The sequence below is a fragment of the Salarias fasciatus genome, chromosome 2, assembly GCF_902148845.1.
Source record: "Salarias fasciatus chromosome 2, fSalaFa1.1, whole genome shotgun sequence".
NCBI lineage: Eukaryota > Metazoa > Chordata > Actinopteri > Blenniiformes > Blenniidae > Salarias > Salarias fasciatus.
Window position 1 is genome coordinate 10,502,689 of NC_043746.1, and position 26,057 is coordinate 10,528,745.

General features: G+C 43.1%; 1 protein-coding gene across 3 annotated transcripts in view; it reads left to right on the plus strand.

The window, feature by feature from the left end:
- The first annotated feature begins 3,473 nt into the window (after positions 1-3,473).
- The window catches only part of nlgn3a (neuroligin 3a), a 97,284-nt gene continuing 74,700 nt past the window's right edge, over positions 3,474-26,057 (plus strand). The window contains exons 1-4 of one of the 3 annotated variants that reach the window (XM_030106336.1): positions 3,591-4,150; positions 5,262-5,321; positions 15,555-15,614; positions 23,393-23,542. In XM_030106336.1, the coding sequence (XP_029962196.1) occupies positions 3,679-4,150; positions 5,262-5,321; positions 15,555-15,614; positions 23,393-23,542 (742 nt within the window). In that variant the 5' untranslated portion in view covers positions 3,591-3,678. Of the gene's footprint in view, positions 4,151-5,261; positions 5,322-15,554; positions 15,615-23,392; positions 23,543-26,057 lie in introns of all 3 variants that reach the window. The other 2 variants (XM_030106344.1, XM_030106351.1) reach the window with 2 other exon arrangements.

The window sequence follows — 26,057 nt, forward strand, 5'->3', positions numbered from 1 at the left end:
CTGATTAGCAGTCAGAATGTGCTGCGTCTTTGTCCTTGATTTAATGCCAAATCTCCTAAGTAATAATGACTGCACAGGCTCTGCATCTGACGGAAAAAGGCAAAGGAAGAGCGGGTCCTCATGCCTCACTGTTACAGTGCTACTGGTTCTCAGCGGGAGCCTTGTGAAGCCGCACTCTGGTTTTGACATTTCATGAATGTTGTTTCTGAAACATGCCAATCTCTCTGATTTAATGTGGCGTGCTGTTTTTCGTCAAGGGGAGCTTATATAAAGAGCGTGCCTTTGGGCGCAGATGTGCAGCACAACGTGCAAATTCCTTATTGATTTTGCTGTATCGAGATTTTCTGGACTGATTTGAAGTGAACAAATGTAAACAGCCAATACAGATAAGTTCTTCCACATTATTGACAAACAGCGACCAGAGAGCAATCCTCTCATGAGCAGAGCTTGTCTGTGAATGAACCTGCTGCACTGATGTGCATTAGTTTCTTTTAGAGCGCAAACAGAAGGGGAGACATTAAATCAAGTTTTCGCCTCTCACGTTTTAATGAGTTCAGCTGAGGTAACCTCCCCAGAACATTGGTTTCTGTCTCCTGCTTTCCAGCCGTTTCCTCTCTGCTATCGTTGCTGTAATGGTACATTCTGACTCAGGTTCCATGTATCAGCAGCAGATTCAGCTTGTAATCAGTGATTATGCTCTCTGGTCAGGACGGCTCACTTCATTTGAAGTTAGATGTTCCGGAGGACTAATGCAGCTTTGCGAACGCTTTTGTTGCAGGATAGTTACTACAATAACAGAGTGTGGCTCGTCAGAAGCTCCATCTACTCAGAACTCTTACTGGTTCCTTTTTTTATCAGTCCATTCAGCCTCTCTCTCAGGGATGTCAAGGCGCAGGAGTACATTTGGTTCTGTGCTCAGACTTTCATTGCGACGCAGAGATCTCTTTGCAGTGAGAGAACAAAGGGTCTTCTATAAGTGTAAGTGTGCACGGCTGTGGACTCACGCGACTATATGGATATAAGTGTATGTATTCGCTTTTTACCACATACGGGATGGGTCAGGGGACAGCTTGCGTGTTGCTCCAGCAGGATCATTTTGTGCGATGATGAATAGACCAGTTAGAATTTCCATGTCCCATTAATCAGGGAGCACAGAGTTGGGGAGGAGGGTGTTTAGTGGCATGTGCTTGCTGGAGAACCATCTTGCATTAAGGTCTAATAATCTGACTTAGAGTCCGAACAGCTCCCCCATCCTCCTCTTTCCCCACCTCACCCCGCCTCTATCACCCCCAGTTGTATTTATTACGGGCTGCAAGGCCACAGTGATGAGGCGATCAATATATCTGGGATGATGAGGGAGAACTCATGCAACTCTCTCGCTTTCTCTCTCTCTCCTTCCTTCTCCCTCGCTCTCCCTCATCTCCCATCCTCCCTTGGCAGTGCTTCAGCAGGTAGAGAGATCAAAGCAGAGAGGACCTCTGAGATGCCGTTGGAGAAGAGACTGATGAAGTCCTCTGCTGTGTGTCCTCTAAACACACACACTCCATCACACTGTCCTATGTCCTTGCAGTGTCCTGATTAAAAAGTTTGACCTGGTGTATTTTATCTTGAGTAGAATTAGTGTTGTCTCATTCATTCCACTGTTTCATGTGCAGATCTAAACAAAAATGGTTTCAGTGAAAGTCATATCTGCGCCTTATAGAACAACCTTTTGGAAAAATCCCGTTTGACACAAATCTTTTTCACTTTCACAAAATGTATATCATAAATCTCTGTCCGTTCATAGAACACGGTATAATTTGAATGTTCTGTAATGTAAAATCAAAACATACCAAAAAAAAAGGGTGTCAAATAGATTCTACACTTTGTTTTAAAATGTGAAACTCTATGACACAAAAACAAAACATATTAAAATATTTCCAACTGTTGTCTTCATATGCACTGTGTTTATTGCCATAGCAAGTCCCACACACACACACACACACACACGCACACACACACACACACACACACACGCAGATGAACACTCACTCTTGTTGCGGTATTTATTGCTATTCATTTGTTATTGCCTTGTGTGGATCGTTACATACCTGGTAAACTGTGTTTTGAATTACCTGAGACTGTGAATGTTGTGGTATATAACACAGAGTGTGTTATGTTCTTGTGCTGTATTAAAAAAAAAAAAAACAGGAATGGATTTCTTTGCTAATTCAGTTTGAAGTGATTTTTAACTGTCTGCTTGGTTTCCTGCCGCTGCTACAGGGGACTTACTAAGCAGGAAAGGGACTTTGTTAGTGTGACTTTTTCGAGCATTTTGAAGCCTTTGCCAGCCCCTGGCCCCCAGCATCGCATGCCTCTTAGTCCCTGAATTGGATATGGACGGCTTTTTGGTGGGATATTACTTAGCAGGTGCTTGGTGAACCGTACTGGGTGAGCAGAATTGTTCACCACACATTTACATTGATCAGTTAGGGTGAGCACATTCACAGTATTTAGACGGCGTATACAAATGCGTTTTTGATTTGAAGCGAGGATCTTCTCGTACAAGGAGGCACATAGATTTTTACTGGCAGACTATCTGCGGCAGATGGGAATTGCTGCTGCACAAAAAAACAGCACCTCCAGGAATGTCAGGATTGCTTTCTCACAGTGGTTCGGAGCCCTCCAATGGCTGCTGTTATAATATAAATCATTTACACAGTCATTTTGGAATGCAATATCCTCCTCTAAACGCTGGCTTTTCTTCTCCATTGTTATTAGAGCAAACTCCGCTGTAGGCACACAAAGCTGAGGGGGACCCGGAGCCACAGAAATTGAAAATTGATCAGGCAGTGTGGGAGGGTGTTGTTGCTGGCACCCCTGGTTCACTCAGGGACTGTTGATTAGCATTTACAGCTCTGTCACTGGAGGCACCTGTGCAGCCTGTAGCCGCATCCTCCTGCGCCTCGTCTTCTGTTCATCCCAAGGTGTGATCTCTTGTAAGAGCAAACAAGAAAGACAAAATCTAATTTCTGCCTTGTTCATAACCACACCGGAGGGAGATGTAGAGAAAATGCCGGCATGACATGAAACAGGACATGAAATTTTTATCATGATATTATGTTCCCGCGTCTTACTCCTGCTGGCTTCAGCATCGCCTCGAAGCTAATCACAGTTGATGCTCTTCACATTTTAATTATCTTAATTGCAACATTAGATACATCTGGACAAATTTCCCAACTTGATTGTATTACTGAAATCACAGGCAGGATCTTGATTGTGTGGACTGATGATAGTAGCAGGAGCTCCGCCGTGTTCATGTGAGCCGCTTTATGTCATGACAGAGAACGACTCCACGAGTCAATAAAAGTGACTGACTAAAAATGGGAACTAAGTGGTTGACTGTCAAGGGATTGTCATTAATTTTCCTGTCTTTCTCTTCTGCAGCACTGGGTAGAAGATCTGACGGGCTGAGAGGGGACGGTGAATAAGGACCCTGCTGCAGAGAGGATCTGTGCTCGTTTCTTATCGTCTGTTCTTTGGTGGGCCGCAGCACCGCAGCCGATGACTGTCCCTCGGGTGGCTGGTGGACGACAGGACTGAGCGGGAAGCCTTTGCGTTTGCTGAGGCGAGGGGTGGGGGGGGCGCTACCCCGGCTTGTATGTTGGTCAGCCGCTCTTGTACTCGCTCACAAGGACCATGTGGTTTTCTCCAAGGAGAAATCGTTTTCCCTCACAGAACTGGCACGGTGCCGACAGGAGCACCAATTTCAGCGTGTCCTTGTGGGTATTAAGTTTTTGTTGGTGCTTTGCAGCTGTGAGAGGTCAGAACTTCCACCCCACTGTGAACACACAGTACGGTAAACTCCGAGGGGTCAGGGTGCCCCTGCCCAGCGAGATCCTGGGGCCCGTCGACCAGTACCTGGGGGTTCCCTACGCTGCCTCCCCAGTGGGAGAAAAACGCTTCATGCCCCCGGAGCCTCCTTCTTCCTGGTCTGGGATCAAAAACGCCACGCACTTTGCCCCTGTCTGCCCCCAAAATATTTACAATGCTGTCCCAGAAATCATGATGCCAATATGGTTCACCTTCAACCTGGATATTGTTACCACATACATACAGGATCAACACGAGGATTGTCTTTACCTAAACATCTATGTTCCAACAGAGGATGGTGAGTGTGTCAAGTTCGCAGGACGAAACCAGGAACTTCTTTCTTTTTCCTCTTTTCTGTCTTTGCTTCCCACTCTTTCTGTCCTCTCTCTTGAAACTTTGTGCCACTTCGTTTTTTTGCGCGAAGCATGACCTGTTGTCTGGCGCATGCTGTGTCCGTGTCCATCATCTCAACCTCCCATCTTGACTAGATCTTTCATTTAGTCTTTTCATCAACTCTCCCCTTCCATGCCACTGTTAGAGGTTCCTCTTTTGATGACTAAATGGCTTCTCAATGAGACTTAATGATTAAAAAAAAAAAATTAATAATTAAAAAAAAAAATCTATTCATACAAGAAGCAGATTGGAGATACTTGGTGCACCTTCCTACCCTCACTGTCTTGACTGTTCTGGGGATATTACCAATTAGTAGCCTGCCTCATAAGTGAATGATCTGCTCTAGGGTTGGTGAAATATTCTGTCTGGTACATGAGAGGCCTGTGGCATCAGCCTGACCTATGTAAGACCCTTTACGCTCCTTGATTCGCCCAGTTTGTCTTTGCACAAAGTAAAATGCAGAGCAGGCTTTGTGCAAAAGGCAAATATAGACTGTGCTCTGCAAAGACTTGACGGTCCTAAAAGTTTTTGATTCATGAAACATTGGACTTTTTCTAAGGGCCCCCATTTTTCGCCACTCAAAGGAGGCACACACACAGGAAAAAGAGCTTGAAATGTCGAGTGCTTTGTGAAAATTAAATGGGCAATATAAAAAAAAAAAGAAATACTTATCAGATTAAAATGCGAAAAAAATAAATTCTGGATATTCCAGCCTCGCTTGTCATCTGTGTGGTTGTAATGGGTCTTAAATAGAAGTGCATGTGAATATGGGCTTCTTGTGTCCCAGGGTGCAGCAAATTCATTCCACCATTTTGGAATATTTCTGCAGCAACACCCCAGTTACTTTATCGAACCGGTCCTCTGTTGTTCTTGTCGTTAATGAGGACTTTAAGGGTGGGAGGAGGAGGGACAGTGGGAGAAGATGGGGTCTGACTCTCTCTGAGTTGTTGCATGTCACATGCGATCTCTTTTCCAGATCTCGCTGTTATTTTGTAGTTTTTCCATTCATTTTACAGTCAAAAGAATATCCAAGGAATGTGCCAGGAAACCCAACAAGAAAATGTGTAGAAAAGGAGGTATGTAAACGAAAAAAAAAAAAAAAAAGAAAAGCAAAGAAAAATCCAGCACGGAACGAGAGGGAGGATTTGAAAGAGTGAAAGAGAGAGGAGAGTGATGGGTGCATCCTTCCAAAGCTGCCAATATCACCACCTATCAACTCCCAAATCAAAGTGCTAATTGGGATGAACGTGGGACTTGTGACTCAGATCAACCTTGACATGAGTGTGAGAGATGACTGAGTGGCTGTGACGTACGTGCGAGCGTGCTGTTGTGTTGTTTCGCTGTGCGAACGTGAGTCAAGGAGTGAATTTGCACATCCCTAAATAAACAATGGAGCTCTGTCAAGCAATGCATTTTGAAATGTCTAATAATACGATGTATTTAATTTCTTTATAACACTGTTTGACTTGTTCATGTTTGAAGTGATTTTTTTTTTTTTTTTTTAGTTTCCTACAGCTGATTAAATCAGAGGCAGGAGTGCGACTTTGAACAGTACTTTGAATAATAGAATCTAAAAGTGTGACTTGGTATGCAAAGAACTTTAGTCACGTTTCAGACGGCTCTGACAGCACTTAAGACACCAGCTTATTGAAAGTATTTGTCAAACACGACACCTGAAAGCACCAGGGCCCCAGTCATTGATTTAATTTTTCACTAAAAAGTGGAGGGCCACCTGTCTCTTTAATTTATTATTCACAATTGATCTAATAGGGGGGTGGCGGGGTATTTTATTGGCATGACAGCATTCATCTATCCATGTGGCGAATGCTCGCACACAGCCATGGGAAGCACAGCCCAATTTCATTAGCAACTGCTCAAATATCACCGCTGATAACAAAAGCGGGCTAATTTTCTGCGCTTGCCTGGAGGTCTTGTGAGTGGCCTTAGGACTGGGATCCTGGCGCCGCAGTAAAGATTCGGCTTCAGCTGCGAGACCTCGGCTGTTGATTTCCATGGAGGCAGGAAGCTGCTACTGGCCTCACTGTGCTCTTGTACATTCTGTTTTGGTAAACCAATTTTGTAAGAGACAGACTGGCCCTTCAGGCACTTCTGCTTCTGAATTAGTCCCAGTTGTGGAATATACACAGAAATATCTCTTTAATATTCCCCTTGCAGTTGGATTTTTTCAATTAACTTTCTCATGTTTGGTAATAAGAAAAAGGGTTTATCATAAATTTCATATGTTGCTGTTCTGACATGTTATTGTGAAGGGGTTTGACTGCTGTACAGCTTCTCTGTTAGCCAGAAAACCAAAGTTTGCCATTTGCCATTTTGAGCTTAGCTGGAAACTCTTTTTATTTGAGCTGCATTTTATTTGAGGTTTTCTTTTTTTTCCCCCTTCTTCTACTAATCTTGGCTTATGTTGAATTAGCTGTGCAAATGAAGCATAATTTATCCTTCTGAGGCAATGTAGAAAGCAACCTCTAAAGCATGCTTTGGTTTTCGCGTAAATGTTTCAAACAAGGAAGTTAAACTTGCATTTGAGAAATTCACAGTGAGCAGTTCACCAGTTTATCAGCTCTCCCATTGAAAATTTCAATTTTGTTCCAGCAGTTTATTGAATAGAGTCAAATGAAAAGATTACTGCGCATAAAGATTATAAAGCCGTTGTGTAGTGTCTGTGTGCATATGCACATACATTGTTTGTAAAAGCTCTCAATGCAGTTTATAGAGTCATACACGCTGTGCATTTTCAGTACTGCCGTCTCTGACGTCGATTTTACAATTCATTATAGTAACTTATTTCTGCAAAAGATTTATAGTATTTCATTCTTGATTGAGTTAGTTGTGTGACTGTTGCCAAGCAACTGTACGCAGTTGTGAAAGGAGTAGAGTGAGCGGCCCTCTTAGCAGGCGTGAAGCACCTTTTTGCTATGGTGATGCTGATGAAGAAAGGGAAAATGCGTCACCTCCAGAATCAACATGTGTTCATAGTAAAATTCACGTGTGTCGGGCTGGAGCCTGACGTCTGATTACCCACGCAGTGTTGTGCAACCATAAAAAATGAGACAGGAAGCCGGTAATGAGACCATTCTTACAGAATTGGGTTTTAGGGGATTAAGTCTGGTGTTGGAACCGAGAAAGTCCATCCTGTGGATGTTGTGCTTTCGCCATCCTGACGAGCATTGATGATCAACGGAAAGAAACCGTTTGATCAGCTGATATCAAAGATGTGGCTCGTTTTTCCCCATTAACTGGAAGGCAGCCCTTAAACTACCAAGTCATGCCCTGACACAAGATCAAAGACACGTCCATGTCTGTAATATAAAGTCAATAGAAGGCTCGATATGATGCTGCACTTGTTCATTTTTCAGGCGTACAATGGGTTGGTTGTTATTGCAAAGTTCACTTTGACAGCAAAATTCCAAAAAGTATTTCTCTTTATTCCTACGTAATTGATTTAATGTTGACGCTGAGTGAAACGTTGTTTGGAGAAAGACTGACCCTTTTTTTCTTTTTTTTTGAGAGAGAGAGAGACTGACGCAGCACTGCATATCAAAGATGTCCGAGCAGGTAGTGGCTGAGGTCATGTAGAGGTGATCTAATGTGCAACATCAGCACTGTAGCACACACTGTCTCTCCCTCTCTCGCTCTCTCTCTTAAGAAGGCTTATGGCACATACACAGAGTACAGGGTAGTGACAGAGCTGGAGACACAGGAGCCTTGGTTATATCACTCAGTCATTTTCCCTGCTCTCAGTCAGAGTGAATGGAGTGAAGAGAGGGGTAATGATGTGCGGGGACACAGCTAAGCACTATTCAGCCTCCGAGTGCTAGATTGGCTCGAGATGGGTCAATTTTGCGAGGACAAATCCTGATGAGGTCGATCTTTATCTTTAAAAGAGGTTTACATTGTTAAATTGATTGACAAAGTTTAAAAAAAAGAGGAGTTAAATTACATCCTTTAGATGTGATCCTCAGTGAGCCAGAGTTGTGGTCATAATATGCGCCCTCTGTGCTATGCACTGTCTGTTTATATAATATGCACATTATTTTCTGCTGGATTTTACAGCATGTCTCTTTCACTGCTTGTAACCTGCTTGTAAATCCCGTCCTTAGAGTCCTTCACACTCGTCTCTCCGAATAACTGCATCTGAGAGATGCTCTGAGACCAACCTCCCTGACTCCTAAATTCATCCCTCATCATGAATCTATTTGAGATAAGTGCGGCGAAATCTGTTGTACATTTTGGCTTGATTCAGAGCACTCAGCTATCATTCCTATGCAGCCCTCATAGGCAGCAGGCTGCCATGTGTTACACAGCTCAGTGCCAGTACTGAATAGTCCGATCAGCTGCCAGACCTGTAGATTAACTACCCCAGCATGAAACGTGGGACAATTTTTCCTTTTAACAGATGACCTCCAGATGCTAGAGAGCTGCGGAGCCCGTTGAAGAACCCCGGTTAGACTACAGCAAGACCGTGGCAGACAATAACACAGCATGGTAATCACATCGGTTGGCCAACTCCGCCATGCTTCAAGAGAGGAGGGGCCGCTCCCCAAGAGCTGCTGAGGAAATCTGTACGCCAAGCAGACAGGGCAAAAACTTTCCAAGAAAACAAGAACAAATATTGGCTTGTGTGGCTTGAAAACAGAGCAGACACCCCGAGTCTTTGTTTTACCGAAATTACCTCCCATGATGTTCTATGATTGTCTATCAGGGACAGTTGGTGACCTCCGCGTTAGGGCTGCAGTCGGCCAACAGATCCGATCGAACTGACTTGAGATTCAAGATGTGACCTGTTACCAGGAAGTTCCCATTCAGAGGCCTCCCGCTGCTGGACTTTCACAGTCTCTCCAAGACTCAGTATCTCTGTTCTGTGCTTTGTCTGTCCCAAATTAAAAAAGAGGAATGGCAGACACAGGCTGTGGAGCCCTAAAGCCCCAGAGGAAAACAATTTGTTGCATCAGTTATAGCGTCCATGTGGCGAACTAAAATAAATTGTAAACATGCTGCACAATAAAATGTATCATCCGATTCACATTTTCGGGCAAATTGATCCTGCCAGAAAAGGTATCAACACAAAAATGGGCAATTTTTTTCACACAAGATGTTGGTGACTCTAAGACAAGTCTCTCACCAGTATCTTTTCCTGGAATCCTTAAGATCCTGGAAACAAGCCAGCAGCTTTGCTTTCCTCGTCTGACATTTTCAAATCTGATTTTTAAATATTTTATTTCTTGCATTGTTTATATTGATGTTTGCTGACTTGCAGCCTTTGTCTTTTTGCTACCTTTGCTGGCAATCTGCCACATTTCTTGGTGTGATATTACCATCTATTGCCCATAGAACAGCGGCGCTCCAACCTCACAGTGTACGTTGCAGGGTAATGCACTCATATGCTTTTGTGCACACTTAGGGGGGCAAACAATTACTGTCTGTTTTTAGAAAAAAAATGTACGCCATCCCTACTGGGGGTAAATAAAGTTCTACAGGGTATCCTTAAGTACTTCTGGGAATTAATTTTGATTTAGTTGGTAAAGGCTACTTACTGATTTCACTCTGACATATAGAGACCCTCTGAATCAGTGTGAAGTCGCCACTGCTGCATACTAAACTGCTGCTGCACTAATTTAAATAACAGTTGGGCCTGACAGATGATTAAGAAGCTTAAAGCCATGTGATCGTTATCTCAAGATGCAGCATACTCTTGTTTATTTATTTATTTTGTTAAAGTGTTGAATAAATTCACTATTAGGGATCAAAACTATAGGTAGGAGACCTCAGTTTGTTTTTCTTGCCGCCCCATACAGAGGCTTGTGGCCTCTTTTAAAATACTCTCTTTCAGCTGTCGAGCTGCACACAGGCTGAAAGACAACATGGCTGCCTTTTATTTGTGTTTTTGTGTTGTTTTTTTTTTCTCCCTCCTTTTTTTCTTTTTTTGGGAACAGCTGAAGCGCAGTGTGAGTTTTGGCTGTCCTTTACCGCAGGATTACAGCCTCCTTAACCTTTTAGCTGCATTCTCCATCATTCTCTCTTATGTGTCCCTCCCAAGCTGTTTCTTAACCTCTGCACTGGGAGACAGATTGAGAGATGGCGATAGACAGACAGACGGACCGAGAGAGAGAGAGAAAGATGGTAAGTGTGGACACAAAACGAGAGACGGGGAGAGAGAGAGAGCAAGAGAGCGAGAGAGATGAATCCGGGCATTTAGAAAAAGAAAAATGGCCACCTGAGGATGAGCAGCTGAATATAACTGCTCTGAATTGTCAAGGCTGCAACATTTCACTAAGTCCCTTTCCACATTCTGACCTTTCTGATATTTAACTCCAAGGCCCGTCTATTGTCAGTGAACCTTTTTCCAGCAAAGGAAAAGCAGTTAACATTCAGCCCTTCCACGACGTATTGAGTGGATTGTGGATTCAGTCAAGAAGTGTCTAGAGACCGAGGTGTGTGCGCGTGCATGTGTGCGTGCACATATATGTGCTTTCTTGTGTTTATTCATGTAGAATTTTACAGCCTGCTGCCGCACCCTTTCTTCTGTTTGCAATTTCACCCTGTTGAAATGTTAAATTCCAATACCCTTTGTGTAACAAGTAAACCTATCAAATGTGTTTTCTGTGAACCTGATTTGATAAATGTGTCAGGTTTCTATTTCTCTTGTCAAGAAAGATGAATAATAGCTGTTATTCTGGAGGCCTGCCTGTTTTGTAGCAATGCAAATTTCGAAGGCCAGCCATGCAAAGAAAGCCTTCTTTTAATATGACTCGCTTTTTACAACTGCGTCGCTTCAAAAGATCCAAGGTCAAATATAGGCTCGCAAGCTGAGTCACTGCGAATGTCGCATGTTTGCAGTTCTCGCTATGGATCGAACGGCTGGACACGCACGCTCAAAGAAAACACGATTCAAAGCGACAGATCTTCCCTGTCGACACCTGCTATCCAATCCATGCCTGTCCAGAGCAGTACCGCTCAATACCCTCATTGTTCCACCATGTCAATAACACGCGGAACGCTGGAATAATTGTAATTGTTAACAAGCAGCGAAGAACGGTGTTGAGGCTGCTGCGGAGTTTTTGTCAGTCAATCACGCAAACGTTTTCTGCTGCTTTAAGATTATAATGCACCCTTGATTCAACAGAGAAAAAAAAAAAAAAAACATCTTTTTCTCCTGATTCCCTGGATCGGTGCAAGTATATTTCATTGTTAAAGGCGTGATATGTAATCCAACATAACCTCGGGCAGTGGCAGGTATGTGTGAACAGTGGAACACATCCAGTCTTTAGCACCGCGATCGCGCTCTCATCATCCGCTCTGTCTTCAGTCCAACAAGAGAAGAACAACAGAAAAGAGATTACCGAATGGAAAGTACAACAGCAGCATAATTAAACTCTGACGGCCAGAGTGAAGATGGACACTATAGATACTCACCTACACAACCAGACAGCTGCGACGCTGTGAATCTATAACAAAGCATATGATTTGCCCGATAACTCATTATTCATTTCCCCACCAGTACGCTACAACAGAATCAATGTTTGCAATCACTAAATGTAAATTGTTTGTTAAAACTGTCATTTAAGAAACTTTTTAATGTGTTTCAGCAAAATTAAGGCAGACTGTCCCTGCTGCTTCAATACTGACAAGAAAAAAAATAGCCCTATAGAAGCACTATATTAACAAAACAATCCAAATTTGCAATATAATATTCAAACACACGTGTTTGTACTAATAGAGTTCCAATAATTACAAGCTGTGGAAGTATAGAAACCTCTGAAATCTTTTCATTAGGTGCCGATTCAACTAGCGTGTAGTCTGAACAATATTTTTTGAGATTTGCTTTTATTTCTATATTATCATTTGAAATTGTGCTTTGCTGACTTTTTTTAAGTCACTAAATAAATAACATTTGTTGTTTATGTGATAAAATATGTTTCAAAGTAAACAAAATCCTGTATGTTTAACAATTCATGGCTTAAAAAATCTTGAAGATCTTTAAAGTTCTCACTGGATTTCTGGATAAATTCCTCAAATTTACTGTGTGCTTTTGCTTTTTAAATATTTTTTGGAGAAATACTGTAAATCAATCTGAAGCACTGACTGGGAATAGGATATACTTTGCCAGTTCTTTTGGCAACGTGCAAAGCAGAAGCAACTTGCATGCGAGTGGCAATTTTCCAAAATCTCCAAACTGTTATACACAAGCAGAGCCTCCATCAGTGTGCAGCAGTGCTATGAAGCTGGTAAAGACATTTTTTTGTGCACTTGGTGCTACTCTGAGTTTGAGTATAGCATAGAGAACTAAAGTCTATGCTTCTATAAATAAAAATCTGGCATCTGATGAGACTTACAACTCGTGGTTGTGGTTTTCCTACAAGTGTTACAAATGTAAAACTGTATTTTTCTTTAGAAAAGCTTATATAAAACACATAGGTTGGATTATTCGCTATACCTCATAACACAAAAATGATGAGCAAATTTACACTGTAAGCAGAAGAAACGGAAAAAAAAAATCAGTTCTCCATTTCAGAGCACAGACGCACTCAGTAAATGTCACGACACTTGGCCTTTTACATTATGCATTACAATGGCTCGCATCTACCAATTAACTATGGATGAGTTATTTAAACAGGACGGTGCTTTCACTCAGAGGCAACCTGTTTAACTGACATCTGTGCCATATTTTCAGCTTTATCATTTTATTTGCCCAATCTGAGTCCAACTGACTTACTACATTTCACACATGAATGGAGCTGTGTATTAATCAGACTGCTGATGACAGTCATTATTGGATATTTATATGGAATCCCTGACCCTGAATGCATGGTGTAACTGCAGGTTCAAATCCAGCGCTTGACTTACTCATTTAATTGCACAGTCTTGTTTTGACATGTGAGTGTCTTTCCACCTATTTGCCAATCTTGTTGCAAGAACCTGGTTCTTTTACAGCTGACCTTAAGAGTTCAGATACAGAAAAAAATAAACATCTGCCCTTTTCCCTGAGGTGGTTTTTTTCCATCTAAATTTTTAAATATTGTCACACAAAAATAAATTTACTCTAGCCCTTTCATGTTTTTTAACACGTTTATGATAATAGAAAGATAAGTAAATTAAAATTTCATTAAAAGGAAATAATCATATAAAGACAAGTAACGCTTGATTCAAGCAACGAATCGATATTTTTGCATGTTTTTCTTCTGGCGCATGGAGACCTGTGGCATGACGGAGGCTCAGGTTGCTTTGATAGCAGCCTCCAGCTTCTCGGTGTTGTGGATCTGCCGTCTCATCTTCCTCTTGACAAGACTTCACAGATTCTCTAAAGGGCTTAGGTTAGATTAGTTGGCCAACCAATCAAACACAGTGACTCCACAGTTGTGAGTAGTTCTGAGACTGTGGGCAGGCATCAGCTTCCTGCAGGAAAAGAAAATCAGCTTCCCCATGAAATATGACAGAAACACGGAGCTATTCCAAAATCTCCTGTTAGAAAAATGCACCGACTCGATAAAACTCAGCGGGCCACCAACAGCATGCCGCACAAAACTCCAAATCATCGCTGATTGTGGACATTTGGATCTAAACCCTAAAGTAACTTGGGATTCTGAGCCTTTCCACTGGCTCTTCACTGCCTGAAACCTTCATTTGTAAATGAAACGCAAAGTTACTTGGACCGCCGAGCAGCAGTCCAGCCCTTGTGTTCAGCCCAGATAACACTCTTGTGACTGTGCCTCTTCATGGCACCATTGGTTTATTTAAGCGTTTGAGCTGCAGGCAGTAATTATGAATCGAAATCAAGAGATGCTATGAACATGTAATGAGTCTTGTGTGCGCTCGGAGATCACTCATGAAAAATTAAGGAAAAAAATCCCTAAAATTGTTCCTGTGTGTTTATATTTTGCTCGAAGGTGATCAGAAGGAAAAAAAATCTCATAATGACTTACATGAATAGAGATCAGAGTTTTCCTTAGAAGACGACTATTAATTTCCTGCTAATTGATGTTAGCGCAGGTCAGAGTTGTTTCAGGCAAACTTCTGTCTCCTGATAAAACAACATGACTTCTCTTGGAGTAATTCAATGAATCCCGGTGAAATCATTTCCCCCTTTGATTTTTATTAGAAATATATTTCAATTCACGCTGACCTTGGAGATGTGCTACGGGAAAAGCTCAAGGTCATCAGAAGCATTATGATTTTATTTGATTGAGCATTTTTCAAGAGAAAAGCTGAATTTATTGGGGTCTATACCAAAGGTCAGGTTGTCATGAAAATTGAAGAATAGCCCCAAATAATGGGTTTCTGTAGAACCTTGACAGAGAATCATGGACTGATGAATTGATGGATTAGCCGACTGACTAAGCAGCATTGATATCCCTGCGATTCTTCAATACCTGCTCCTTCTGGGGAACAAATACATAATTACACAAGGATGTGACATTCTTAACGGAGCAGAATGCCATTGCGTAAATGGGAGGTCAACAAAGGGCTGGCTTGCTATATTTGTACACGGTGGTCAGCTGCCTCGGGGATGGATTTTCATATTACAGTAACACATAGTACAAGGGCAGCGTTTTAGCTGCTGCGTTAAGGCAGCGAGACGAGCAGAAGTACGCTGCGCACGTCACCGTGTGAACCTGACATATGGAATCTTGTGGTTTATTCAGATCTCAGCACCTCCAGGGAGGCTGTAATCCTGCACCGGCTTTCCCTGCTTTAAAACCTGTTCATTCAGCAGGTTCATTCAACATTTTCGTGTCGTTTAGTTTGCCAGTGTTTTGGTCTTCTGTTGTTTCTTTTCATCCTTTTTTTTTTTCCTTTCTCTGTACCTCGATGCCAAACTAAGAAATAGATGTCAGGTACACGCACAAAAACAAAATAAAAATGGTATGGATAAAGTTGCAATATGAGTGGGAAACACGTTATTACATGATGTGACTTTCATTCTTATGAGAAAAGGCGACAATGGCTTTTTTTTTTAATATATTCCCTGAAAATGCCAGTGATGTATGACTCTACAACAAATATATGCTCTAATAATAGAGAAAGCATTTTTTCCCTAATTCATTTATGTCAGATGTGTCTCTTTACTCTTTTACTCAATGTAAACAGTTAATTTTGTGAGCTATGCAAATGTGTCTTGTTTATTGTGTTTTTTCTTTAATTGAGGCTTTCTGGGTGATGAAATGTGTTTCAGTTAACAGTGTTATTACTTCAACTGTTCTTCTTCAAATGCCTCTTTTCCCATCACTTTGCTGACAAACATGCTATTTTGATTTCCCTGTGCCTCTCTATGTCTCTCCCTGCTTCAATAACAGGGGCCCATGCAAAAAAACAGGGCGAGGATTTATCGGATAACGACGGTGATGAAGACGAAGGTATTTCTCATGGTGAAAAAAAAAAAAAAAAAAAAAAAAGATGGTGCATGATTTTCTTCCGAAGATTTCACAGTTTTTTTTTTTTTTTTTTGATCATTTACAGATTTTAATTGATTTTTTTTTTTCCTTGCAAATGATATCATCAGTCAATCCTGTCACATCACAATCTGTGGAGCGCTGTTGCGGAGAAAGTGTGCATGTGAATGAGTGCGCAGCCTCTTGTTTGTGAGCATCCCAGCAGATCAAACGTGCGCCTGCCTTTGTAGTCGGATGGCGCTGAGCGGCTGCCTCGGCGACCGAGCCCAGGTTAAATCGCTCTAACATCTCGTGGTGGCTGGAACAATTGTTATTACAAGGGCGGCGCGATGGTGAGAGACACTTTTCAAGGTGTGGCCGGCGGCTGTATCGGCGGCGGTAATGGCAGAGGGGATGTGAAGCAGCGGTGTAATATCGGACTGTTCACCAGGTCTGCCAGCAGATTTAGATGAGGAGCGGCAGTTCAGGAGTGCTGCTGGAGAGGATTAGAGGCGAGAGGTGTAGAAAATGGGAAGTTGCTGCTCAGCAATCGCATTGTTCACTTTCCATATTTATCTTGGGATATTCCTGGCTCAGGGTGGATCTCTGCTGAGATTAGAATGAGAGACGATTCTTGTGCTGCAACAGAAACGGCTTAAGTCTCTGAATCTAAATCAAACCCTTGATATCGCCCCGCCCTTGTCTTCGCTCGCCACAGTCAGGGCAGGTGATGCAAGCATGATGCTGGGTATCAGGGTAAAGTCTCCGTTTGCCTCTCATGATCAGATTGCATTTTTGCAGATTTTGTGTAGATCTGGACAAGGCTTAACTGCACGTCTGGAGCAAAGCTGGTTATGACCTTATGTTTTGAGGACAGGGCACAGAGACTCATTATTCTCAGCAGGCAGACTACAGCATCACACTAAATTGCTGTGTTTCCATTTGCTTGTCTTGGATGTTGGCACATTGAGCTAATGCCTTTGCTTTGAGTCCTGCAGTGAGTCTTAAACCTCAGCTGGGTGCTTTCCAGATGTTTAAGGATTTGTTAGGAAGCTCTCCTCTCGTTGCCAGTGGGCTCTTGTCTCCAAAAGAAGTCTCATGTTGGCCTTGATCACAGAACAGGAAGCGTTGCCATGGCACCACTTTGACACACAGGTATTTGCTCATTCAAGCCCAGGGCAAGCGTTTGCATCCATAGCCAAATTGCCTTCAGTCCTCGACATGACTGTGTGTATACACGCATGCATGTGCAGGTTTGTCTTCCTTCGAGCAAGCCCACATGCATCGGGATGTTGCCCTAAGTCCGTTTAAAATTGCTGACAAGTGCCGATCCCTTTGTCTGGCAAGTCTTTACATACACACACAGTGCCTTGGTCTCCAAGCTGCTGCGCTAAACTAGCCTCACTGAAAATGTGACAAGTCTATTCTTTACTGAGCACATCTAATGCTATTTACAAAGCGTCAGTGTAGAAGCACAATGCGGTCCCAGTACGATCTCCGCCACAGCACCGTAGCTAATGCATGTGGAACAGAGTCGGCCATCAATCCGTAAACACGATCCAGAAGATTTTCATTGTTCTGGTGAATGTGTTGAACTGTCACGGCCTGACATATGAAACCAGTGTTCGGGGAGAACCCTATGTTTCTCTGTAATTTCCACCCTACTGAGAACTGGTACAAAAAAAGGGGAAAAAAAAAACTAAAACACTGAAGGAATGGTTGAGTACGCTGCACAAACCACAAAGTCCTTGTAAGCTGTCTTACTTATTACGACACTCACGAGTAGCTGCACCGTCAGGTAATGACAATCGGTTTGTCTACAGTAAATGCACTTGAACGCATTACCAGTGAAAATCAAAGCCTTGTTCATGCTAAAGGGCAAGAGGAAGCAGAACATAAACAAGGACTCCCGGTCTTTCTCTCTGGAGCTGTTGCCCCCTTTTTATCCACATATTCTCATTCAGTGGCGAGAGCTTCTGTCTTGTCTGGTTTCTCTGTCTAACCCCCTCCATCTCTCAGTCTGTTCATCCCAGCGTTACCATGCTGTCTCAGTTGGCAGTCTGTCTATCCTGGGCCAATTTGCTTCCTCCCTCCAATATATCCGAACTACCCTCCTCACTGCGATAAGCCTGTAGACACACTCTTTATATCTGGTCTAATAAAAGATTTTTATTATTGCCAAGGAAATGTAAGATATGTAATTGAATAGAAACGTCTAAATTTACAAGAGGAACATGGAGGAGCCAAGACAAGCATTCAACTGAAATTAATACAGATGCAAGATGAAGTAAAGCATATAGCTAAGAGTGTGATACTTTTTTGTCCTGCAGTTTTTCTTTGTCTGCCAGCTGCCCCCGAGGCGCTCTCTCTCTTAGCCTTTATATCGGCTCGTCTCCTCCTGTGTCTTGCTGTCTGTCCTTTTGTGTGTCTGCCTGTCCGTCTGTGCAACAGTCAACCCCCTGGCACCCCTGAAGTGCATTCAAATTCCACACAACGCTCCCTCCAGCAACACGAGCGTGTGGGCCAAGTTGCTGTGATTTACACCAGCCCACAATCAAGACTCACTTTTACAGAGGCGGTTATTGCACTGTAAAAGGGAGTGCAAGCTTTCAATCACCTACCTGCTGTTGTTAGATAAAGGTGGGCATGTAAATAGAGGAAGTGGGGCTGTGTAGGAGGTAAATCTCCCAGGTGGAACATGGCAGTGGCGCCGAGGAACTGTGCCCAGTGATAGGCTGGGAGAAGCCGGCGTCGCCACTCCACCTCGAGAGTGTCTCGCACCGCTGCTGCCTCAGCCCTCTCCCACTGATGAAAAATAGATCTTCGTGTGTGTGTGTGCGCGCGCGTGCGCGCGCCTGTGTGTGTGGTGTCTGTCATTTGCCACTTTGTGACTCCACCTCTTATCTGGAAGAATACTTCCACCCAGTGCGTGTGCGCACACACTCAGACGTGCACACCCACATCCATTAAAAAGTGCGCGCACTTGTTCCCATAAACAGTGCTCGCTTTCAAGCTCCAGAAGCGAGCACTGAAGAAAACAACACACACACACTCACGCACACAGCCGTGCACGCAGGCATACCCCCACCCTGAGAGATGCTCTCCGTCGCTGCTGTGCCAGGGAGCAGAGCTGAGCCCCACCTGCCTGGGTATTACCATTAATTCCATTGCACAGGCCTGACTGGATTCCCATCCAGCAAAGCCCTCTGCTCAACTCAGGCAGCCTGGAGAGTGGTAAATCGACAGTGGGGGCAATTCACACTCTATTTTCTCCATTCTGACACTGTCCTGTTCCCTCCAATGTGGGTTCGGATGAGGAATTGTGTCCCTCCAAGTCCATTGATGCAAAAATCTCTGGAATACCACCGCTCCGCTCCTTTCCAAGATATGCATTGCTGCTAATAGCTGATCCACAAGGGCATAATTTGGACTATTTCTAAGGGGGATAGAGCTGTCATCTTTTTTTTTCCTCTGTCCTTTACTCTTGAGTGGCACAGAATAATTGGGAAGGCAAAGCCAGGTAAAAACACTGTGCTTTTAAAATATCTGATGAATGGAGGAAGAGTAGAGAGAGAGAGAGAGAGATTGAATAAGTTCATTGAGGCACTTCCCTGTCTGAGAGTAATGTAATGTGTTTGTTGGTGTGCCCTTGTCAACTCTTCAGTGAGTTTGCACAAAAAAAAAAAAAAAGCCATCTTTTGTCGCCGGCACTGACAGCGGGCTCTCTCCAAAGACCAAAGGGCGACTCCCTCTCTCACTCTGGGCGCAAACAGCTGTTGGTGAGTCTTTGGGATGGCAGCCCTTCCTCTGCTTCTCCTCATTTAGATCCAGGCCAGCTGTGAGGCACTTTGGCCAATAGCCTTGTAGGCTTCCCACCAAGTATACCCTTTTTATTTTACCCAGCCACTGTCAATAACACTCTTTCTTTCCTCGAGTCGGATACATATACACACTCTGTCTGCGTCAAACAAAGCAACCAGGCAGCAAGATATCACCTTTACACAAAGGTCATTCCTCCCATTACTTTTACGGTAGCTTCGTCGGGATTCACAGCAGAAGCTCACACATTCCGTTTGGACACTCTTGGTCTGTGTGGACGTATACGTATACGTATGCCTCCACATTTATACAACATGAGACACCTCAGTTGGTCGGAAATGTCAACCGCTGTGCAGCGTGACAGAGTCCAGCTTAAGGTGCTATTTTCCTGCCCATCTCCTCAGTCCTGAAGATGTGCAGGATCTGAAAGTCCACTGGCTTAAAATAGCAACAGCAAGGCAGCAACCACTTTTTCTTTCTTCTGTTTTTTTTTTTTTTTTTTTTTGCCTCCTCCTGTGTTTTGTTATTCCAGAATAGGAAAAAAAAAAACGTTGCTCTCTGTTCCTACACTTCTGCTGATTTCCCCCTCCAAGGCCTACCCACACAGTGCGAGTTGATTCGATTCAGCGTTAAATGAATATCAAGCAGACATCCTGTGACATTCAGAAGACTGTCAGTGACTCGTACAGTGACATAAGCCGTTGTATAATTCGCTGTAATTACGCCGCACTGTTTTGCGAGGCGCTCGCCGGATATAAACTATATCCCATCCTAAAAGTGAACATGGGCCAGTAATGGACTTGTCACGAGTTAACCGCCAAGCTCGGCCTGACAGGAGCTCTACAGTAGGGTGCATGTCATGTCCTGCCACATCAGGACATTGTCACCCGTTCCCCTACCTCAGACCTCACTGATAGCCGCTGACAGCCACCATGTTTCGCCGAGTGTTGACACAGTGAATGCCACCGACACTTATCTCCGCTCGCCTTTGTCCCGTCCCACTCCCAAGTGTCAAGGCCGGGTTCTGGGGCGCTTAACGTCAGATATATGACTGACTGCTTTCAACGGAGTGAGAGTCAAAGGACAAAAAGGGTGGAGGCACAGGTGGAGGGGAAAAAATAAGATAGCGGGAGGAAGGAGGGAGTGCTCCAAGCCCTCCTGGTGGGTTTCACTCACAGCAGCAACACTTATAGGCTCAGCTCAGGCTTGAGTTATGCCTCCCACTGACACTCCAATCAGTCCAGAGGCACTGTGAGGCACCTGTGAAAGGTTTGCACCTCGGTTCCTTCTAAAATTCATGCCCTGTGATGTGTTTTTTAGCGTGACTCTTCCTGCCAATGTCCAAATAGAAAACGTCTGATTTATGTTTTTACTGAGCAATTTTCAGTTCATTTTTTTAACGCCGTGATACAATTATTTGCTGTCAAAATAAGCTGTGAGTGTATGAGTGTGTAGCACCGCATATCATATAATGCATGGTCTCACTGGTCTGGTTGAACAAAGTGTTTGAGAAAATTGATGTCTTAGTGTACATTAATTATTTTTGCTGTTATGCTCATTCTACACTTCCTTCATCTGCATCCCCATCATGCATTGTTTTTTTTTTCTTCATGTTTAACACATGATTTATAGTTGCTCTGGTTTACATTTTGAAGCCGATGCATGGGATTTTTATTGCAAATATGCCCGTTTATGTATTAATTAATTTATCTCTGTTTCCTTTCCACCACAGCTCTGTGCACAATCTTGACACTGCTGTTGTGTATGATGATGCCATGACATTTTTCCCAAGGAAAATATTTTTTAATCAGGAACAATCTTTTTTTTTTTTTTTTTTTTAATACTTTGTTAGTCACCTGTTTCAACAGATTCGGCTCTCTGCTGTGATCAAACTTTGATTGGTTGAGTAGAAATAAACCTCTCATTACATCCAAGACATGCATCAGATACAGATATATCCACCAAAAAAAAAATGAAATATGATTGTCTTAGCTGTGTACCAACATCCAATTGGGATCTGTTGCATGCATATCTTCTCCTGACAACAGCACAGTGTCACTGAGAGCTGTATATCACATCTATGTGACACCGCCCACGTCAGATCAACTCAATAAATAGATTAGAACAAGTGGAGCTTCGCTGTTTTGTACGGTATCACTCTCCCAAAGGGATTTAACTGTTGTCATGGAGACATGATGTGAATCAACAAAAGAGGTGACTGATAACATTGACATGACTAATCTCTTTTTCTTATTTCTGCCCCTTGTTCCTTCTTCCTCTCTGCCATTCTCGTTGTATCCGTGGCCCATTGGTTTAAATAGCTTGTGTAGGATCTCGTCTTTGCCGCCCCCCCCCGATCCCCTCCCCTCCCCTCCCCGACTCCCACTCTGACTGTACTTTCCATGCTTTCTCACCCCATGCATCCCCTCCTCCTCCTGTCTAAGATAAGTGTGTGCATAGAGAAGTGTCAGCTATAAATTACATTTCACTGTGTAGCCTTCTCAGATACCAGCCAGATAAAGGAAGCCATAAATAAGGCCACATCATACACAAGTTATTGCTTTGCTTTTAAACCTAACAGGGCCATGAATAACCAAGGGAATAATGAAAAAAAAAAAAAAAAAAAAAAAGAGAGAGAAAGTGAATCAAGGCTAAGCTTTGCTATAGGGGTTACAGAGGGGGAAAAAAAGTGTCTTTACAAAAATGCATTAAAGTAGTTGTCCTCAGTATTAAGCATGCTAATGTAATGGGGTGCATAATGACGAGCAGCCGATGCAGATTGAACCGTGCAGGATGTGGTCCGCAATTAGTGGCTCTTGAGGATTTAAAATTTTTTTTGCTCTGGGTCTATTCAAATTACAATACCATCCTTTTTACATCGGAGGCTTCCTTTCTTTTTTCCCCGTTGGATTCTCTCTCTCTCTCGTTCTCTCTCTCTCTCGCTCTCTGGCCGTCTCCCTCTATCTCTCCCTCTGTGTCTAACTCACTCTTTGCCCTCCTACCCTTTCTCATTCTCACCACTCTCAGGGTTTAGGAAAAAAGAAAGGCAGTGAGTTGGCCAGAGATGGAGGGAAGGCGGGAGTGGAACAGGGAGAGACAGGGGAGAGTCTGTGAGTGAAAGTGATACAAAGCGAGGGAGGGGAAGGCGAGAAGTTACGCAGCACGCGAGGGGAGAGCAGGAGTGAAAATGAGAGAGAGTCTCTTGTCTTGTCTCCCAGCTCGAGCGAGCCAGTCAGTAATTCAGTCTATTCCTCAGACAGAGGCTTTTTTCTTCCCTCTACCTCTGGATGTGCTTTATCTGGCTGGAGTGTCGCTCCAGCTGGGTATCAAACTCTGCTCGGGGAATGAAATAAACAACATTTTACCAAAAAACCAAAGCGTAAATTCAACTAACCACATTTCCAGGCAACACTGTGCAAATAAGTGGCTGCAGCACGATAGCCCTGTGTAAAAAAAAAAGGAGGCGCAAGGTAGCATTGTGTAATTAGCCAGTGCGTTTTCCCTATCACTGTCAAGCCAGATTAGCCTTCTCCCTGCCGAGGAGACGTGTCAGAGTACCTCTCTCTTTATTCTCCCTAATGGCTTCCTGCGTGTCTGTATTAGGAAGCTGGTTTACCTCCTGCTAAACCGAAAACAACCCCCGATAGTTTGGTTTCTATTTTCCATTTTGAGCTGAGATGGCTTATTATTGATAAAGTTAAAACTACACATAAAGAGCGGATATTAATTAGTTTCCTCCAGAGGGAGAAAGCCTGAAACGCTCCCTCCATTTCCTGAAGTTAGCCTGTAGACTGCGAGATTCCAGCTGGTATCTGGGAGGCGATCATCAGCTTGTCTGTTTGTGGCCACCATTTGCTGTTACTGCAATATCTGAATCTGAGCTGACCCTTGATCGGAGTGGGTGGACGGCAATGTGAATGTGTTAATGATGGCCGCTCTTGCAGACATACGAGACACCGGGGCCAAGCCTGTGATGGTCTACATCCACGGAGGATCCTACATGGAGGGGACGGGCAACATGATCGACGGGAGCGTCCTGGCCAGCTACGGAAATGTCATCGTGATCACTCTTAACTACCGCGTTGGAGTTCTTGGTAAGCATCTTTTCCCCCCCTCTCCCACATTTCCTCCCTTCCCTTTTTCCTTCAAGGACATTTTTCTGGGGCATCTTTGTAGGGCGCCTAGGTGTAATGAGCACCACTGATTGCCATATACACTCCAAGTGAAGCTTGGGGGGGAAAAAGCGCAGGACTGCGAGTGCACGGGCTGCTCCTGCACGTCGTGTTGATGTGGTGCTCATGGATCAAAATCACAGTAATTGAGTGTGCCGAATGTGGGTTTGTTGTTGTGACTGGGGTTTGGAATAAATTAAGAAATTATTGTAATGAAGTTGGGAAGAAATGATGAGATGGGCGTGATGCTGGAGAGATGGAGGAGAGGAGAAGAGTCTGTTCGGGGGGAACGAGAGGTTCCCTGAGTTGCGGTTGGTTGCAGATTGACTCACACAGCTGAATCCTCTTTCAGACACTTGTGTGTGCGTGTGTGTGTGTGTGTGTGTGTGTGTGTGAGAGCGAGAGAGGGAGTGGAGTGAGAAAAGGAGAGAGAGAGAGTAAAAGAGAGCGACAGAGAGCTCCATGGAAACAGCTGCAGCAACACAAAATGGAGTTTGTTAGCGCGCGATCCAAGCTTTGTACCTTTTCCATCCATCTCTCTGACACACTTGATTTCCTCGCTCACTTATTATTTTTTTTTTTTTTACATTTAAAGTGGACCAGCTACATGAAATGAAATGAAAATTTAATGTTGTTTGGATTCAGAGTTTTTCTTAATTCCATTCCACATTTCAGCACCCACTGTTTTAGTCAACAGATCACAATTAAAACATTATTGTTATTCTTGAAAATCTCAATTTCTGCTGAAAGGCTTAGAGTAAAGTTGTTTTGTTATTAAGGTAAGCAACATCTATATTTCCTGAAGTTTTGATTTGCAGTTGTGATCTTTAAGTACCGATCTGTGTCCATGTATATCTCTGGAAATCACATCCAAAATCAGAATGAAGTGAAATATTCAAGTCAGAACAATGAGAGATTCAACAAGGCACTTTGTTATTCATCAGTGTGAACCTTGGCCAGAAATACAATATTAATACATCACAGGCTCTGGGTGCTTTGGGCTGAGTGCCACAGATTGATCCGATTGGTTCCAGATGAATACATATTGAAAACTTTTAAAAACAAAGTTTTAGTATGTTTTGATTGGCTGGGCATGGGGGCTGATTTTTTTATTTAAAGTTAAATAAGTTATATAACCTTTATTACTTGTGTTCAGTGTGCATGAAAATCACAGAATGAAAATGGAAAAATACAGAAATGATACATTTTTCATAATTAATATCTCTGAGATGCTCTGAATACTTTTCCCATCAAATAATATATAAACCTGTCATATTCACATCGGGTTGTGGATGTTTTAGAGACAATAAGTGTCTTATACACTAAAACTATGCAGATAGTCATTTTCTATAGGCAGGGAATTATGTTGTTTATTTAGGCTGTATTTTATATGTGATGCAAGCATGAGGATGTATTTATCCCCAGCATGGCACAGATAGGTTGCAGTTTTTCCCCAGCACTCTCTATTAGGAGAAAGGAACGTTTTGTTTTGGAACGCTTGATTGTTTTCAGTTGGAAATGTTTGAAAAGCTTGCTCGCGCCACTCTTTATTGAAGTGTTTACCTCTCTAGATTTATCAGTAGAAAACTGCAGCCAAAAAAAAGTTTGTGCCAACAAACTGTCGACATAATAAACATGTTTTTTTTTGTTTTTGATTGGTTAAGAAACGCTCCAGCCTTACCAGGCACATATAGAGTCTACTAGCAAAATCACAGAGGGTGTTTTCTTTTAGCGTATATTTTTTCGCACTAGTAGCTATGTGTTGTATTGACAGGTTGTGAAGCACAGCTCTGGTGATTTTAATAATAAATACATTAAGTCTAGTATGACAGTGCAGCCCACTGATGCGTTTAATAAGATTTTGTTACACTTGAAATGTATGTCATTAGGCTTTTGCTGTTTTCTATGACATTTGCTGACAGAAAAAAGAAGAAGAAAGTAACCCGCATCCTCCCTGGAGGAGCGGAGCGCCTCACCTTGCTGCTCGCAGAGCCACACGTGTGGCGAGCAGGAAGCGCCGCGAAGCTTTATCCTCCAGGACACTGAGTTGATTGCTGTGGTTGAATCACTACTACTACATTCATCCCGCGACTCTTTTTTTTTTTTTTTTTTGATGGAGATGAGAGCGCTACGGCCTATCGATTTTGTCATCGGGATTGCTCTCCCTGAATACGCGGTGTTTTCCTCTGTCATTTTTGTGGAGTATCATTTTGAGTGTTGTAATCAGCCTTCGGGGTGGGAAGGTAGTCGAAGGATTGGCTGAGCGTGCTCCTGCTGCCGGTTCCGAGCCGAGCGCCTAATCCTAATACAGATTCACGATCATATTTCTTTCATGGCACTTCAATTATGAGTCAGATGTTTCTTCCCTCGCTGCCACATTTCACTAAATGTCATTCTACATGCATGCACACACACCCTTGAACGCCACATACAGATA